The 16,729-nt window shown below is 41.6% G+C and overlaps 1 protein-coding gene across 3 annotated transcripts; it reads right to left on the bottom strand.

Moving 5' to 3' along the window:
- Window positions 1–3,329: 3,329 nt before the first annotated feature.
- On the bottom strand, window positions 3,330–15,556 carry yipf5 (Yip1 domain family, member 5). 3 transcript variants are annotated; one of them, XM_042093233.1, is made up of 7 exons: window positions 15,428–15,534; window positions 14,544–14,580; window positions 14,301–14,416; window positions 13,791–13,966; window positions 7,545–7,690; window positions 7,196–7,377; window positions 3,330–5,617 (listed from the first exon to the last, which is right to left on the bottom strand). In XM_042093233.1, the coding sequence occupies exons 3-7, from the start codon at window positions 14,408–14,410 to the stop codon at window positions 5,455–5,457; spliced, it is 777 nt and encodes a 258-aa protein (XP_041949167.1). In that variant the 5' UTR covers window positions 14,411–14,416; window positions 14,544–14,580; window positions 15,428–15,534; the 3' UTR covers window positions 3,330–5,454. The 3 variants fall into 3 exon arrangements, with proteins under 3 accessions (XP_041949167.1, XP_041949168.1, XP_041949166.1); XM_042093234.1 differs by lacking the exon at window positions 15,428–15,534 and adding an exon at window positions 14,800–15,391; XM_042093232.1 differs by lacking the exon at window positions 14,544–14,580 and having other exon boundaries at window positions 15,428–15,556.
- Between the last annotated feature and the right edge of the window lie 1,173 nt (window positions 15,557–16,729).

Here is a 16,729-nt window from a genome sequence, read left to right as displayed (position 1 = left end):
TTTGTGGAATTTAGAAATGTCAAACATGGGGACCAGGTGTCTTCAAAGGCTGATATTTGCTTCCTTCTGTGTGCATTGTGTTTCTCCATTGAAATGTGGTCTGAGATTAAATTTGTCCAGTGATTGATCTGCAAGATTTCTTTGATTTCCATTTATAGCGACAGCTAGAGAGATGAGAAACGGATTCCTGTATTTTTGCGGGATATGAATTTCGGAGAAGTCACCAATGAGACAGAGTGTTGCAGATGATAGGATTCTGTAGCTCAGAATGGTTGAAAGTGTCTCAGTGACTGTGATTCAGAAAGAGTGAACTGGTTGGCAGTGCCACATGGCGTGCAAATAGTCGTCTGTGCTACCTAAAGTACATTGTGAACAGACATCGGTGTTGTGTAGGCCCATTTTGAACATTTTACTTTGGGTGAATGTGAGTTCTGTGAATAACTTTATATTGTATTAGCTGCAGGTTTGTGTTATCGGTCATGAAAAATGTGTTCTTACAGATTTGTTCCTAGTACTCAGGGTTGGGAGAGACGGCCAGGTCGGTTTCCCACTTGGTTGTTGGGAGTGACTGTAGCCAGACAGACAGGTAATCATGTTTGATAACAGTTGTCCAGCAGAGTGGGCCAGTTCATTGAGTTCCAAATCGACCAGGAGCCCATGAAATAAGAGACAATTAGCGTAATGAAGTACAGAGGCAAGCAGATAATCAAGCCCAGCACTCAAGTAACAGTTGCCGTGTGAATATTCATGTGTCGGCCGTTTGAAAATACATAATGCCCACCGCCACTGAATACCAATCGTCGCATTTCCTGCAAAACACTGTGGCTCCCTGAGCGCGAGCGCTCGCTAATCATGATCATTGGCGTTATTATCATTAGGCCTGGTGTCTCACAGTCACAGCATCTGCCATTGGAGATGGACAATAGCCCTGCACACAAGCACACTCACAGACACACACACACACGCTCAATCAGTGTGCATTACCAATTCTCAGAAAAACTGAACGCCTTATTTAAGCTGACTAAGTCATCTTACCATAGCCAATTTTTCAGCATGTACACATCTGTTCACCTGCTGTTGCCAATAACAATATAGTAAGCTGAAAACCAGGGGCAAACAACAATTCTGGGCCCCCTAATACTATATAGGGATAGTGTTACAGGGGGGCTCTCTGGGGGCCCCCTGTCAGTAGCGGTGCCCTTAGAATCCCCCCCCAGCGGTGCCCCTGCTGAAAACACATATAACCTGTCTAATGAACATGAGAGAGGAGAAAGACGGGTCAACCTAGTCGTATGTGTGAGGAAGAGATGAGAAGAGTGGACACAGTCTTACTATTCAGCATCTACCATGTGTCACATAGACAATTTAATTTAAAATGGCTCTGGATAATGGAATAGTTATCTGTCAAAATTGCCTTAATATCAGCTCTAAGGAAACAAAGTAAGTGCTTGTTGTTATGCAATGTAAACAGTCCAGCTCAGTGTTTTGGTTGTTTTCAGATCAGCTGTTACTGTGGCAGATTCCAACCATGTTCTTTTTTTAAACAACCAAAGGAACCAAACAGAATCTGGCACAATTTTTCTAGAACGTAATGTTCACATGCAATAATTGTTTGTCATGGTGAAAAACTCACCACAGAGGTGCTGTAGTAGTTAGGATCAAACAAATGTGGTGAACTTTCTGCATCACACGATTCAGTGCAAACACATCTGTGAGCTAGTCTGCAATGATATACTTTCAAAATGCATCACAGCAAAAAACAGTTGGACATCTGACGGGAAACTTCGCTGACATCATCAGCCATTTGTGGTATTTCTGTTAACGGCACCAGTGAAATGAGATGATTCACACACACACACAATTTGAATAGATCTTGATTATGGGAAAATCAGATATGCATGATGCAAATGTCGCCCCAAAAAACACTTTGAGCCCAGGAAGTGAATATGGACGTCTCTGAATCCGCAGATTGCCTGTTAAGCTTGTGTGTTCAGTGTGGTATGTGTTCATGGTGGGTTTTACACACGCACACACACACTTCCCAAGTCTCTCAACACACCAGCAGGACTTTCTAAACACCACATTTGATCACTGCATACCAGCTGGAACTACAATTATGCAACTTCTGTTCAAACAGCCCATGGGCTTGTCACTGCCAAGAAAAGGGCCTGCCAAGGAAACACATTGGAATCACAGCTCAATACTGCCACCTATTGGTCATTCTAGAATATACTTAAACCTCTGTGGGGACTAACAGGTCTTGCAGGTCATACTCGATAACAGTGAAGCACATATATTCTAACTAATGCATAAGGGCATTTTCAAAACATAATTTAGTCTGTATAGTAAATTATATGGGTCGGGATATAGGTTGTGGTGTATAACTCTTCTCTTACTGTTGAGGAAAAAAACAGATGCATTCGAGAACATTTTTAAAAACTTTTAAAAGCATGAAACAAAGTTCAGTTATCTTTTGGGACTTTTCTAGACCATCAAATGGCTTCTGTAGGCTGACAGAAGATATTGGCCAGGGAGAAAACAAGGCAGATCAGCGTCCGCAGCGATATGTGGTTACGCGTTCTGCAAATCTGCTCTCCGACTCCACTTTGGCCTGACCGCCATTTCCTGACCACTCCAACTGACCTCAGGGTTTCCAAGTAACCGGACACTTTCAGGAGCCCTGGGGCCTGAGTGACTGGACCCTTTTGGGACACTTGTAAAAAGGAGTTGGGAGGCGGATTGGTCAGCAAAATGCAATATGGGCCGAGCCACTGGGCTTGATGAGCTGAACAGAGGGGAATGCGGGGCCTCTATTGGGTCCAGATGCTAGGCCTCTCTGTGTAATGCCAAACATGTCCTGTAACTCTCAGAGGATGAGGATTGGGGGGGCACAGGAATGCTTCCACTATGTGACAAGACATAGGGCTGGACTAAATTATCTCCCTTACAAAACAAACAGCCAGACAGACTAAAACACATACAGATAAATAAATGCCTTGGTTATCGCCAACAGCAATCAGCCACTCATCTTGTTTTCTTCAGTATGCATATCTGCTAGGATGGATGTGAATATCTTTGACAGCTACAGTCCTGCCTTATCTTCTTTAAGTTAATATCACTTTCAAGTTTTGGCGGAGTTGCTTATCATGGTTCAACGTACATGCATCAGAGATCCATGTGGCTAACCCATATTTCTTTCCTTACATAACCCATAGTGAAAAGAACCCCTACAGAAACAAAACTCTAACACGTCTAAAAAGGCAAACAAAAAAGTGTAAACATTTTACCACATCATTCATCAGCCAGACATTCACAAACTTCAGAAAGTGTTCAATATATAGAACCAATAGTTTATTTTGTTAAAATGGCCAGTGAAACCACTAAAAAGCATGACGCCCAAAATCCAATCCACCAATGATTCCACAAGACACAACAGTGAAGTTTGAACTTGTCTCTTTTTTTGGATGTACAAAACAAATTATACAGTATACAAACACTTGGCCATCGGAGAGCAGTCACCTCTGCTCTGTAAGGTGAAGATACAAATGGCCCCCTTGTTTTCATCTTAAACAGATACATAGCATAGAAAAGCTCTTCACAAGCATTTAATGCATTATTCATTCTTTATACGAGGGAGTCCTAGAAAATAGAAAGCCTCCCATTTTGCACCCCTGTCCATAGGTTTAATCTGCATCTGAAGAGGAATGAGCACAATGTAAGTAAACAGGAGGGGCGAAAAATTATATACATATGATTAAAAAAAAAATCCTCTGTGTATGACAGAGGAAATGGCCAAGTGAAACATAACATATAATTCAACATCATAGCGATGATCCTACTTGCTTGCGTGTGTGAGTTTTGAGGGGTGGGTTTGGAGGGAAGGATTCAGGCTTTCAGATATTCCCTGGATTTAGATCTGGTGTGAAATGCCAGGATGTAAATAAGGCTGCAGGAACCCAGAGAATACATGATTACATATGTAATCAGAACCTTGTGAATGTTAACCTGAGGCATTAGAAACATATGAGGGGGGCTGGAATCATGGAGGTAACACCTCAACCAATATATATATTAAATAAAAAAAAAAAAGAAAAAAAAAAAGATAAACCCGTCCAATATTATGAGATAATCTACTTTTCATGGATCCGTTTCCCGGTCTTGTTTTCTCTAAAAATAATCTACCCTAAAATCAATTTCCTGCATGCATGGATGGATGGATGGATGGTTGAAAGACACTCACAGGGGTGAACTCTTTGGTTGCACCAGTCCACTCACGATGCACAAGTGACCACGCCCTCCGCAGAGGATTGTACATGCCCCGCATGCATTTCATGCTTCGTTAGCCGCCGGTACACAGAGTGTGCTCCAGCCATATGCACCCGAGTCCATCCAAAACACACAGATGCCCAGAGGGACTAACTCCACATGAAAAACACATGGCAGCTCACATATGAAGAAGGTGTGCTAGTGTAGAGAAGCTGTTTAAAACAAACCAAAGGTGCTTGAATGTTGACTCAGCTGTGACATGTGGCGTGTGTGTGTGTGCGCGTATGTGTGTGTACACGTGTCTATGTCCACTGTCCTACCATCATTTAATAGTGAGAACATACACAAAGACCTACAGGGAGCTCCTTGCTTTGTATGGATTGTGTTAACGCACATATCTCTACATGGGTGAGGTGATTTCAATTAAAACATTTATCAGTCAACATTACCTCAAAGGCTACAACAAAGAAATGGAATGCAAACTCACTGTCTGGTGGTGAAAACCTAGGTGGTGTGGGTGTGAGAGAGTGTGTGTGATGACATGTTAATGCTAGCACATCTCATCACTCATATTATTAAATACATGCATTAAACATATCCAGAATCTGTGACTTTATCCCAACAACCTTGTTTAATGGGATTCATTCAAGGTTCTCCCCGGATTTTCTTTTTAAAAAAAAAAAAAAAAAAAAGAGAGAAATGGTACCTGGACACACCATTTTTCTAAAGGCCTCAAAGTCTAAATCATTCACTTTTACAGACATACACAGATATCACCACATATAACCTCACTTAGCCTTATGCACACGCACACGCACACACACGCACACGCACACACGCGCAAACACACACACAGCAAACGGACAAAGAAACAAAAATAACATCTAGACTGCATAACCGTGTAAAAAAAAAAAGATGTGATGTGATGAATTTGGTATGTGTGGTGTGGTGGGAGGCAAAGAAAAAGAAAGGGGGGGGGGGGGGGGGGGGGGTTGTTGGATGGGAAGAGGCAATTCAGTCCAAGATGTAGAGGAGATCCACCCTGTCCCACCCTGGTCCTTCATAGCAAGAGGTTTGCGCGTGTTCGGTCTTCTGTGGGCTACGCCACCGGAGCGCCACAGGAGGGAGGCAGGAGGGAGGGATGGAGGGCGGGCGGGCGGGGGGTCTGGGGACGGAGGGGGCGACAGTTCAGAAGACAGAGATGAGGGCGAAGACGCCGTAGAGGAGGGCGCAGGGGTATGCCACCAGCAGCTGCTGGCCCTCCATCTCCAGGGCCGAGATGAAGATCTTGGAGGCGGAGAAGCTGCACCAGCCGATGATGAGCGCCGTGGTGACTATGCCGAACAAGCCTCTGGAGGAGACAAAGACAAAGATGGCGTCAGGGCAAAGGGAGCCTACAGAGCGTTGAGGAGGAACAGGCTACTTTCACAAACGGTCAGATCACTGACTGTGGTGATCATCAGTGGTATCGGTCTTACTCACACTGAAGACCTGAGACAAACATAGTGCCGTGATAAAAACAGACACTGCACATAGCTCAAACAGCACTGTTGTTTTTTTTACTCTGATAAAGGGGCGACTTTCACAGCGGTCAGCTGACTTGAGTGTGATGATGATCGGTGGCCTCAGTCACAATGAAGACAAACATGGCCTGCGACAAGCATTGTCCAGTGGGTAAAGCACTCCATACATGCCAGACAAGTGCTGATGAATCTAATACTGGTTTGAAGTGCAGGATGGCTTTTGTTGATAGTGCAGTAGCTTTTGTTGCCAAAAGCAGCAATCTTTCTACAACGAGGCCATTCTGAGGGAACAGCAACGATAAAGTTTGGTAATTTTACAGTCTATTCTTAAGTGTTCCTCAGATTTTTTTTTCTAACACAGAAATGCTATGAAAGGAGAGTAGTGATTTAGTGGAATACTGTGCGATATTGTCTTTTCACTGTGGCTTGACAATGACATTTATTCATATGACTTTATTGAGTCTCCAAGCCTATTTCTGTTTTTAGACCAAAAAACACCCGGTGCATAATAGCACTTTCACGACATGCAGTCATGGAGACTGAATAACTCAATTATATGTAAGGGATAATGTATAGAACGCCGTTCATTATTGGGAAAATAAGTCCCGACAGGGCGAACCGGAGCCCGACATGCAGCGGGCCAAAACGAAACAATAAACTCCCCACGATATGACTCTTTAGTCTACATAGCTTAGGCTATAGCCTATTTGTTACCGTTCATTGTGGCTTTTGCTGAGAAACACTTGAATTAAACATTCTTTAGAACACAGCTGATCAACCGTCTGCTTTTCACTTTTGAATGAAATTCCAGTAGTTGCGGAGTGTTATGAAAGACCTGAATTAGAAGCACAAACTCCGTTGCCATTGACAGCGGTCATTATTTTTTTCAGAAGTCCTTTAGTCGAAAATAATGACCGCTAGACCTTTGGGAAATCCCATTCAAGTCAATGGAGCATTCTACTTGCATTGTGAAAAGCTGTGTAATAATTGCATTTACCGTCTGATTTCACAAGATGTGACCCAAAATGTCCAAACAGTTCAATATTTGTTTCAAAAACACAAGTAAAATGAACTCTAGGGACATAAAGTATTAATGATTTAAATACTGTAATTGTTGCCATAAGTGAAGACCAAGCCAATAACAATTAACATTCAGTCCTTTAACACACATAAAAAAAAGGATCATGAATAAATTAACAAAATCTTGCCATCTGTGCTTCTCAATCAAAAATATAAATATAGCCCCCTAGAATATTCATAACTAAGTGTATAAATAAATGAACAAATGTCTGTACAGCAAGTCTGGGTGCAAGTCAGGCCTCCTCCAAAACTAGAGCAAAGAAAAAAAAAAAAAAAAAAAACACAAACCAGTGACACCATTGAGGTGTCACTCTGCTTGAACTTACTGTAAAGAGAAGAGGACACCGAAACTGGAGAGGAGGATCATGGGAAGCAGGCAGTAGCCCAGGACGCTGGAGACGCAGCCGAAAGACACGCCGGTCATGGCCATGAGGTTCAGCAGGCAGTACATGCCCAGACAGCCGATAGCGCTGATCCCGTACACGTAGCCAAACTGGATCTTCCCTGACTGGGCACACAGAGGGATGCATAAGAATATACGGTTGGCCTCAAGAGGTGCCTGTGCAGTTCATGCTAAGAGTACAGAGTACTATTGACAGCCCAAAAAACAAAACTAAGACAGATATTTGCTGCTCTTTGTTCCCTACATGCCTATTTTCCTCCCCTGCTACTCACCAGCAACAACGTAGCTCCAAATGCCAGGCAAAACACCATGGGCCCAGCCAGGTCCGTCTCATTCATGATGCTTCCATCCGCTGCCTTCATGGGGTGCAGCACTGTCAGCGTCTTCTGCCAGATGTGGTCAAAGTTGATCCCAAGCTCTGCAAAGTAGAGACCCTTGATCAGTACAGGAACGAATGGAGTTCATTACGCATGTGACAGGAATGCAGTGTGGTTCTGGTTTTAGCCGCAAGTCATTTGTCAGAGGAACATATTAAGGTTTGCCAAGGACTGATTGGGGTTCCAGGAGAACATGTATTAAATGGGAGGGAAGTTCTTCAAATCAATTTATCCCACCCTACGCATTGTTCCAATCACTGTGGCAATTGGACTTTGGCAAATACTATCTGAGAAGAGATGGAAGACAAGATCCAAACCCGGCATTTGCATTCAATTATATGCAAATAAACAAAACTTTTCTTTTTTTTGTTCTGGTATACAATATGCAAGTGCATATGATTTCCTCTGGACAAACACACATCTAATTCAACAACAGCCAACATTATAGCCTACACAAATAATCACAGAAAGAGGAACCAAAACAGGCCATCATATGACCCAGCTATAAAACACATTTGTAAACTTGTATAATCATACTTCCACAAATCAGGTATAAAAAAAAAAGCTTCACATAATAAATAACAGCTGAATATGCAGATATGTCAGTATCATATTATACAAAATTGTGCACTGCAGAGTCTGGTCTTTCAAAAGGACGGACATAACCGCACAGCTTTGAGGGCAAAAAGACCAAAACAAATCGACAAGACAGAAGACCCCGTTTGCAACCCTGTCTTAAAAAACACCGAGACGGTGCAGATAAAGACGGATCTCTGTTGTCAGCGTGAGATTATTACGGAGCTCAGAGTCATTCATCAGACGAGCAGATTCGCCTCAGGTGACTTCCAGCGGGCCGACTACCTCCTGTGTGCCGGGCCATGCCCCAATTAAGGCACACAGCTGGAGAACTGGGCCACTTGCACTTGAGCAGAGGGCAGCCAAGGAGCAGAGGGGCCTGGACATTGGCATGGCAACAACACATGAAATAGACACACATCAGCAGAAGACAAACAGTGGCCATTATGAGGTGGCTTTTCAGCGGAGTGTTATCGAGTTCTGGAGTCTCAGCGGGTCAGGGCCGTGACTGAAATGAAAAGTCAGGGCCACGTCTTCTTTGCAGACAAAGCAATCCAGGTCAAGACCTGTATTGACACTGAGTTTTGCTTACATCTACATAAACTGTACTCCAGCAGAGGAGGAGTGTCACCTGAGGTGCGTTCAAATGTGCAAATATAGGCGAACATTTGTAAACAGTTTTCCGTTTGTCTTGAACAATCGCAAACAGTTTGCGAAGGTAGTTCTCCGCGAACATAGAGTGGAATTGGACGTGAGCTTGATGAAGGTAACAACGCAATTACCGTTACAATGGAATGTTAACACCAAATCGTACAAATTAGAGATGCACCGATATGGAATTTTAGGGCCGATAACGATAACCGATATTTATTGGTTTGTTGTGGCCGATACCGATACGATAACCGATAATATTACTCTTGAAAAAAAATTGTGAAAAGTGATTTGGGAAAGCATTTAATAAGCATCATTTTATTGCAGTAATTTTACCTACCACCAAATGATGGACAGAACTCATAATAGTCCTCAATAGTACAGCAGTCCACATAACAGTAGCCTAGCCCTACAGTATGTGTGGCTCCTTTAAGTGAACCTGACGTCAGTGAATTGCGAGTGAGTGGCTAGAGAGTATGAATCGTTTTCATTTAGGACTAAACACTCATAAACGTTTCAGCTGGGAATAAGCTACAGTATAGCGACCAAATCAGAGTTTGTGAGGGAAACTTAGGTTTAGTTTCAACTGCGGGTAACTGAATAAAGCTGCAACTCCTCAGACTGTATCTTATGTCTGTCTACTCTGTTGCGCACAACCTGCTGCAGCAGAAATGAAAGGGGTTAGCCCCGAAGGTTTTAATAACTTATTATGATGACCTGTCTGGAACTGAAGCAGGAATGGTTAGCATATTTCTAGTATATATTCTAGTAGTATATATTTCTATTCTATAATACAAAACCCAAGCTAAAGTAATGCAAATATAATACTAAAACAACTTAGAACTAGGCCTACTTATGTACTCGTCCCACTAACGAGTTTGTTTATTTGTTTCCCCGACCAGCGCGGTAAAGTGCAAACACATCAGCACATGACGACTCTAGATAGGGCTGAGCTCCGCTCTGGTAAAGTTAAATGGCGGATCATTCACAAGAGGATTTTGAGATGCACAGATTCCCAAATGAACGCATATCCACAGATTTTGTTAGAGTGGTGAAATACATTCACACCGCTGACATTATATGAGGAAAAAGTATAGCCAACCAAGCTCAAGTAGCTCAGTGTAGCCAGACAGACCTTACGTAGGCCTAAATTAGGACTTTAAAAAATATCGGCGCAAATTATCGGCCAGAATTCTGTTATCGGACCGATAATAATATTTTCATTTATCGGCCAATAATATATCGGCCGCCGATATATCGTGCATCCCTAGTAGAGCCCGACCGATTTATCGGTGGGCCGATATTAGGCATTTTCCAAACTATCGGCATCGGCATTTATAATGGCCGATAAATGCATTTTTTAAAAATAAAATAAAAACGGACGAAACACCCTTCAACCATGTCATGAGTGTTGGCGTTGTATAGTTTGTCCACCAGAGGGCACTCTACACCGTCCCTGCTGGCAACACTCGTGTATAACGCGCCACACATCCTGCAACCTGCTGATCCAGCCAGAGTCGGGCAGAGAGAACCAGTTATCCGCGAGTGAGATCATCAGTGAAGGGTGTTCATGGTGATTTGGTCACGAGACATGCATTGCTTGAATAACAATTAAAAGAACATCCCCATCAGTTCTCTTAACTCAAATAAGCATGACAAAATTCGTGAAAACAATGTCCAGTTTTTAATAGCGTGACAGTTATAGCAGTGAGACGCATCATCTCTCCCCGGCCTGTTATTTTGAAAGCGTTTTTGCAGTATGACGTTATCCATTGCTAAATTATGGCTCATCATGGACTAGCTAACCACAAAGCTAGCTAATGCCATGAATATCAGTGGAAGACCGCTAACGTTAACATTAATGAGCTTGGATACCACAACGAACTTATTCTGCCTAAATAAAGTAATGATTACTGTATTTATAACTAGTATATCTGTAGTTACAGTCCCTGCATTGTAAAATTAGACTACCTAAAGTTAGACGTGCGAGGAGTGAACATTTAGACATAGAGAAAAAGTATCAAACGTAGCTTGTGCAAAACGTAGCTTGTGCATAAAAGTTAGCTTTTCTTTTACACGTGTGTGAAATCCAATGACGCCAAGTGTGCGTTTCAGTTTCAGACTGTCGTTCAGCCGCAGCATTAACGAGTTACATAATGGATTTAGATCACTAAATAGTAGGTTTTAGAAGGCAGGCAGCAACTGATGATTGAAAATGGTTTGAAGTAGCTTGATGGAAATAATTTTAAAAGTGCAGGTAAAGGGATAAGCAAGCTGACATTGTAATTATAAGGTAGCTTATAAGGCAATAGGGACTAATTATTACACACGCACACTCAAACATTTAGGAGTGACCTTTATCTTGTTTAATGATAATGATAGTAATAATGTCATCATTATTTTTTGTAATTATTAAGTCTTAGTTCAAAGTTATATTTATGAAGCTTACCAAGTCTTTTAATACTGGTAACTTTGATTTGGTTGTTTTTGTTCAAAAGACTAAGTTTCATTCTTAAGTTTCTATTTTTATACATTTTATTTATCAGAACTTTAATATATTTCGATGTTCCTCTGTGACAATATTATTTAAAAATACAAATAATTGTTTTTAAAATGCATTATCATATTATTTTAGTCAATACTCATGAATAACTACAAATAACTAATGTTAGGGAAATCTGTTAATGTTTTGTTGCGCGTTTCTGGAAAAATATATATATCGGTATATATCGGCCGATATATCAGAATATCGGATTTTTAAATCAACAAATATTTGTATCGGTATCGGCCTTCAAAATCCTTTATCGGTCGGGCTCTAATCCCTAGTACAAATGTAACTGTTCAGAGAAAACATGTTCACCACAAATGTTCGTCACTGTTTGCCAAATTTGAACACACCTCTGGTGTCTCCCGCTTCACCAGACACCAACTCCCTTAGCTCCAGATGCCTTGCTCTCGTCGCAATAGACTGAATAACATTTTTCAACAGGTTATATGCAACCAATTGGACTAATTTAACATGGAAATTTCTTTTTTTTCTCAATTTCTTTTCTTTTGTTTTATTTTTTACTTTTTATTATTTGTTAATTTGTTTGTTGTCTGTCTTGTATGTCTTGGTGTCACGGGTACACTGGGGATTAAGCCGCTCCCTCCGGCATCTTTTGTCTTGTGTGTCATTTGTTATTTTGTAAATTTGTTTGTCATGTCTTGGTGTCAGAGGTACGCTGGCGACTCAGGTCTTCAGACTAACTTTTTTTCACTAGGAGCACAGTGGCCCCCAACTGAACATTTTAGGGGCGCAAGCAGAAAATGTAGGAGCGCACACTGTAAATCAACATGCTAATCAAATATTCACATTTCTACTAATTTCCACTGTATTACTAATAAATACTTTGATAATAGATGCAGAAATTACTATGTGCTGTTTCAAATTCAGTGTCACATTTTATTGCGCACTTTTGAAGCTCTGATTTACAGCCTCTTGTCTTCTAAAAGCAACCGGCAGTGGCTTTTTTTTTTTATTTATTAACATGTCACGGCATACTCTATGCTTACACTTGCCAACTGCAGCTTTAAGCATTTTACTAGGATTTGTGAAATCTCATGTCATGGACAGGGCTCTACACTAACATTTTTTTCCAGGAGCACTTGTGTGCCCAAGTTAAAAAATTTAGGAGCACAGAGAAAAATTTGGGCGCACAGTCAGTTCTGTACTTAACTTAAACATAATCTAACATTACACTGCAGCTAACACTTAAACATGCCAGTGCACCAATTGCGAATATTAAGAATGACTGACAACATTTAGGCTACAGGAAATAGGATTTTAAAGATCAGTGCCTACTTTATTTTCAGTCTATACTATTTTACATTAATACATTGCCATATTTGCATTTAGCCTGTATATCAAGTATCCTGCCAAATAGGCTAATTTATTTATTTGTGAATCCATCTGTAGCTAATCCAAATATGCCCATGGTGACCTATCTGACTGCATACTGCCTAAAACAGCTAACTACATTTTCTCATCCACAAAACCCAACATAGGCTAATCAAGGATATATATATATATATATATATATATATATATATATATATATATATATATATATATATATATTATACTTTTTATTTGAAATATCTGCATTGATGGGGGCAGTAGGCAAACGTTAGGCCTCCTTTCGTTTTGCACTTCAGCTTGTATTCGGTGTAAACAAACAAGCATGCGTGGAAGCCTGGAGTTGTCAGTAGCGTTCTACCTTTGAATAAAATGGGAGTATTACGGGAAGCTACTTTTGTGCCTGTTCGCTACAGCTATATTTTGCATATTGCAGCCAATACGTCAACTGGGCTAAAAGGCATGTTAGGTTACCTTTTCTTCTCTCACTGCATTCTCAGAATCTCATCCTGTTCCTCCAAAATCCGATGAATTCGGTGGATAGAAGAACTAATTTCTTCAATCTTTGCATCTTGGCTGGCTAGTCTAACTTTCCACTTTTTCTGCGTGCTCTTGGATTTGATAGAAGCGACTACTAGCGAGTCACAACGCGAAACTGCTAACGTTGATGGGAGTTGTAGTTTTTATGCTGCATTCGCGACGTGATTCTATGGTTTGCACCAGTAATGTTTCTTAATGTTGCGGTGTATTTTGTTGACAAACATTGACATGGTTAGAAGTCATTCGCACCAGTGCGCCTAAATATTTTTTTGACCTCGCACGCCATCATTTTTACTCGCATGTGCGAGTGAAATGGGCGCACTGTAGAGCCCTGCATGGATAATGTTATTTTACCTTGTGAACCCTGATCTTTGAATCCTGTGATCTCTGAATCTTGTGAATCCTGAACTGACCATGCTATGCAGAGCTACACCCTGAACCTTTGCTCTGCAGTGAACTCAAGACACGGATCTCACCTTCCAGCAACGGTGGTTCATCTTCAAAGCTACTGCTGTACATGGACTGGGGGCTGGCAGGAGTGTAAGCGGGGGTGGGCTGGAAGATCTGTCCAGTGTAGGGCTGCTGGGCAGGGGGTATCACACCCGGGCCGGCGTAGCCCATGGGTTGGGAGTAGTCATACTGCCCATACTGCCTGAGAGGACAAGAGGAGAGGAGGAGAGGTGGGGACAAGGGGAGGGAGGGAGGGAGGGAGAGGTGGGGACAAGGGGAGGGAGGGAGGGAGAGCAGGATGATATGGACTTGCTACATCCAACAGAGCTGGACTGAAGTCTGTTTCAATGACACAATAATCAATATCAGTACCCCTACCCTTTAAAACACAAAGTACAGTTTTCTAGATAGTCAGTGTATTTGCAGTCTCATTATGACAAAATCTGTCTTTTAAGCATTTAGGCCTTATTCAAAATAGACAACGGTTTTGCAAAAGAGCAGTATGCGTCAGTGACAGTGAAAGTGGCCCATCCTACTTGTTGTATGGGTCATCTGCGTTTCCATAGGCATATCCCTGGCTATTTTGGTCGTCGACGCTGTAGCTGGACTGGTAAAAATCCGTGTTGAAGTTGTCAAAACCTGACATTTCAATCTGTGGAAAACAACGTGCGCAAGTAATAAAATAATATACATAGATATATCTAGCCACCCAGTAGGCTAAAATAAATTGCACTGCTACTAAACAATAGCAATAGCTGATGTTACATTTTGAAACAAACCTTTAGCAAGCTCTCACAAATCTAAGACAACAGCTTGCTGCAGAGACAAAATACATTTGCGTTGAGTTGTTAAGGGCAGGTCAGGTTAAAATAAATACCACCAGCCAAACTGAATACGTGTCGTCCTCCAACGCTAACGTTACAGATGGCCATTAGAAGTTAGCCTAGCTGAAATGGTTTCTATCGCCACATAAGTGATTACCAATTACCATAAGCGTACAGGTCCAGCCCATATTATGTCATACCGTTAACTTACAAAGTTGCTTGGATGGCTAATCAGCTATCCGACTGGTTACATACAATTAGCACAGGTTAAGCTTCTTGTGAATGGAAAAGCAAAAACGCTAACTTCATGTTAACACATCCAACTTGATAGCACCGTTAGCTAGTACTAGCAAGTCGGTAAACATCGATTCCAAGCCAGGTAACTTAATCTACTTAGATAGCCAGCATAGCCCTTCAGCTACGCCCAACAAAACTGAAGTCGTTAAAACTTAGTTAGACATCTTAACTACACTGAATATTACAGAGTGGATTTACATGTAGAAATGAGGAATGACGTGCGCTAACGCAGATTGCATAGATTGTATTCAGTTCCCCTGCCGTCTCGTGATCTAACGACACAATTCGTTTTATGGGCAAGTATTTCTTATTTATTTGGCATGTGTCATCACCTCATTTCTATATGATGACCGGTGTCTTTGAAAGCAGAACCATCCAGTGAGCTAGCAATAGCGAGCTAGCTGATTTGCTTTAGACCAACCCAATTCAACTGATGAATGCCTAACGTTAGCGGACTCATTATGAGGCAGCTTTAAACAATAACGTTAATGATACGTTTGTATAACATAAGCCTTTTTAGAGTACACAACCAGAAAACATACCTCTATGCAGTTCCTTCACGGCTGCACTAAAGTACTCAAATGCCGACCACCGCCAACTTTGCACGGCTCCTACTTACGTGTCAACATAAAAGTAAAAAAACCCCCATTACTTCCGGGTGGTAGTACGACCATAGATTACTTCTTCTTCTTCTTCTTCTTTTGGCTAATGGCGGTTCACAATATAGGATTGTATATCGCCACCTACTGCACAGGAGTGTGTGATGTGATCAGGTCAAGTCGTGTCAAGAAAAAATAAATAAATAAATAAATAAATGTGAAACAGCCTATATTCTGCTCATCAATTCTGCATTATTTAAGTACCTCATAAGACCTTTAATTCTATTGCCCTGCATTCCCTCTTCCTTCAATATGTTTTGGATATCATCATCTCCTCCCTGTTCTCTCCAGTGTGACCTGTGGTCAGTGTATTTTCTGCAGTGAAAAAGGATGTGCTCTACATCTTCTTTGACTTGGCATTCAGTGCAAAGCCCATCAGTTTTGCCCAACACATGTGGCATTGATGCCAGCGTGCCCTAATCTCAGCCTTGTGTATACAACTTCCTCCCTTCTTCCAAGCCCCACTGATGTAATTCTTCTCCCCCCAACCTGCTGTTGCACGTTAAAGTATTTCCTGCCCTTTGGGTCTGACTCCCATTCATCCTGCCACCTATTCATGATTTCTGTCTTAATATAAGATTTAGCTTCCCCTTTTCCTAGTGAAACATGGATTGAGATACATTGGTGGCCTAATGCGTCCTTGGCAGCTTTATCTGCGGTTTCGTTACCCTTGAGGCCCTTATGAGCTGGCACCCAGCAAAATTGGACAATGAGCCCCAGATTACTGAGTTGAGCCAAAAGCTGCCTTGTTTCAATAACCAAGTCATCTCTTACTGCATTTCCAGAGATAAAACTTTGCAATACTGAGAGTGAATCTGTGCAGATGACTGATTTAAAAGGCTTGACTTCTTCAATCCATCTCAATGCAGTAATTATAGCAGTTAGTTCTACTGAATATATGGATAAGAAGTTATTCAGTCGGTATCCATACGTCCTTTGGAATTCAGGTATATAGATTCCAATACTACACTGGCCAGTTTGAGGGTTTTTTGAGCCATCTGTAAATATCTGTACCAAACACGCTTGCAGCCTCTTCAATGGACCACCCAAATCCCTTTCCTTCTTTATAATATTCCCAACAATCTTTGAGCACTGACATGGCTGGGCTGTCAGTGCAACACTGTAGTCTGACCCAGTAGGTCAGTGCCAATTTTTCAAAACGCAGCTGAATAGGAGTTTCCTCTG

This window comes from Alosa sapidissima, chromosome 5 (genome assembly GCF_018492685.1).
Source record: "Alosa sapidissima isolate fAloSap1 chromosome 5, fAloSap1.pri, whole genome shotgun sequence".
Taxonomy (NCBI): domain Eukaryota; kingdom Metazoa; phylum Chordata; class Actinopteri; order Clupeiformes; family Clupeidae; genus Alosa; species Alosa sapidissima.
The sequence above is the reverse complement of the archived record's forward strand: the minus strand, read 5'-3'. Positions and strand labels throughout refer to the sequence as shown.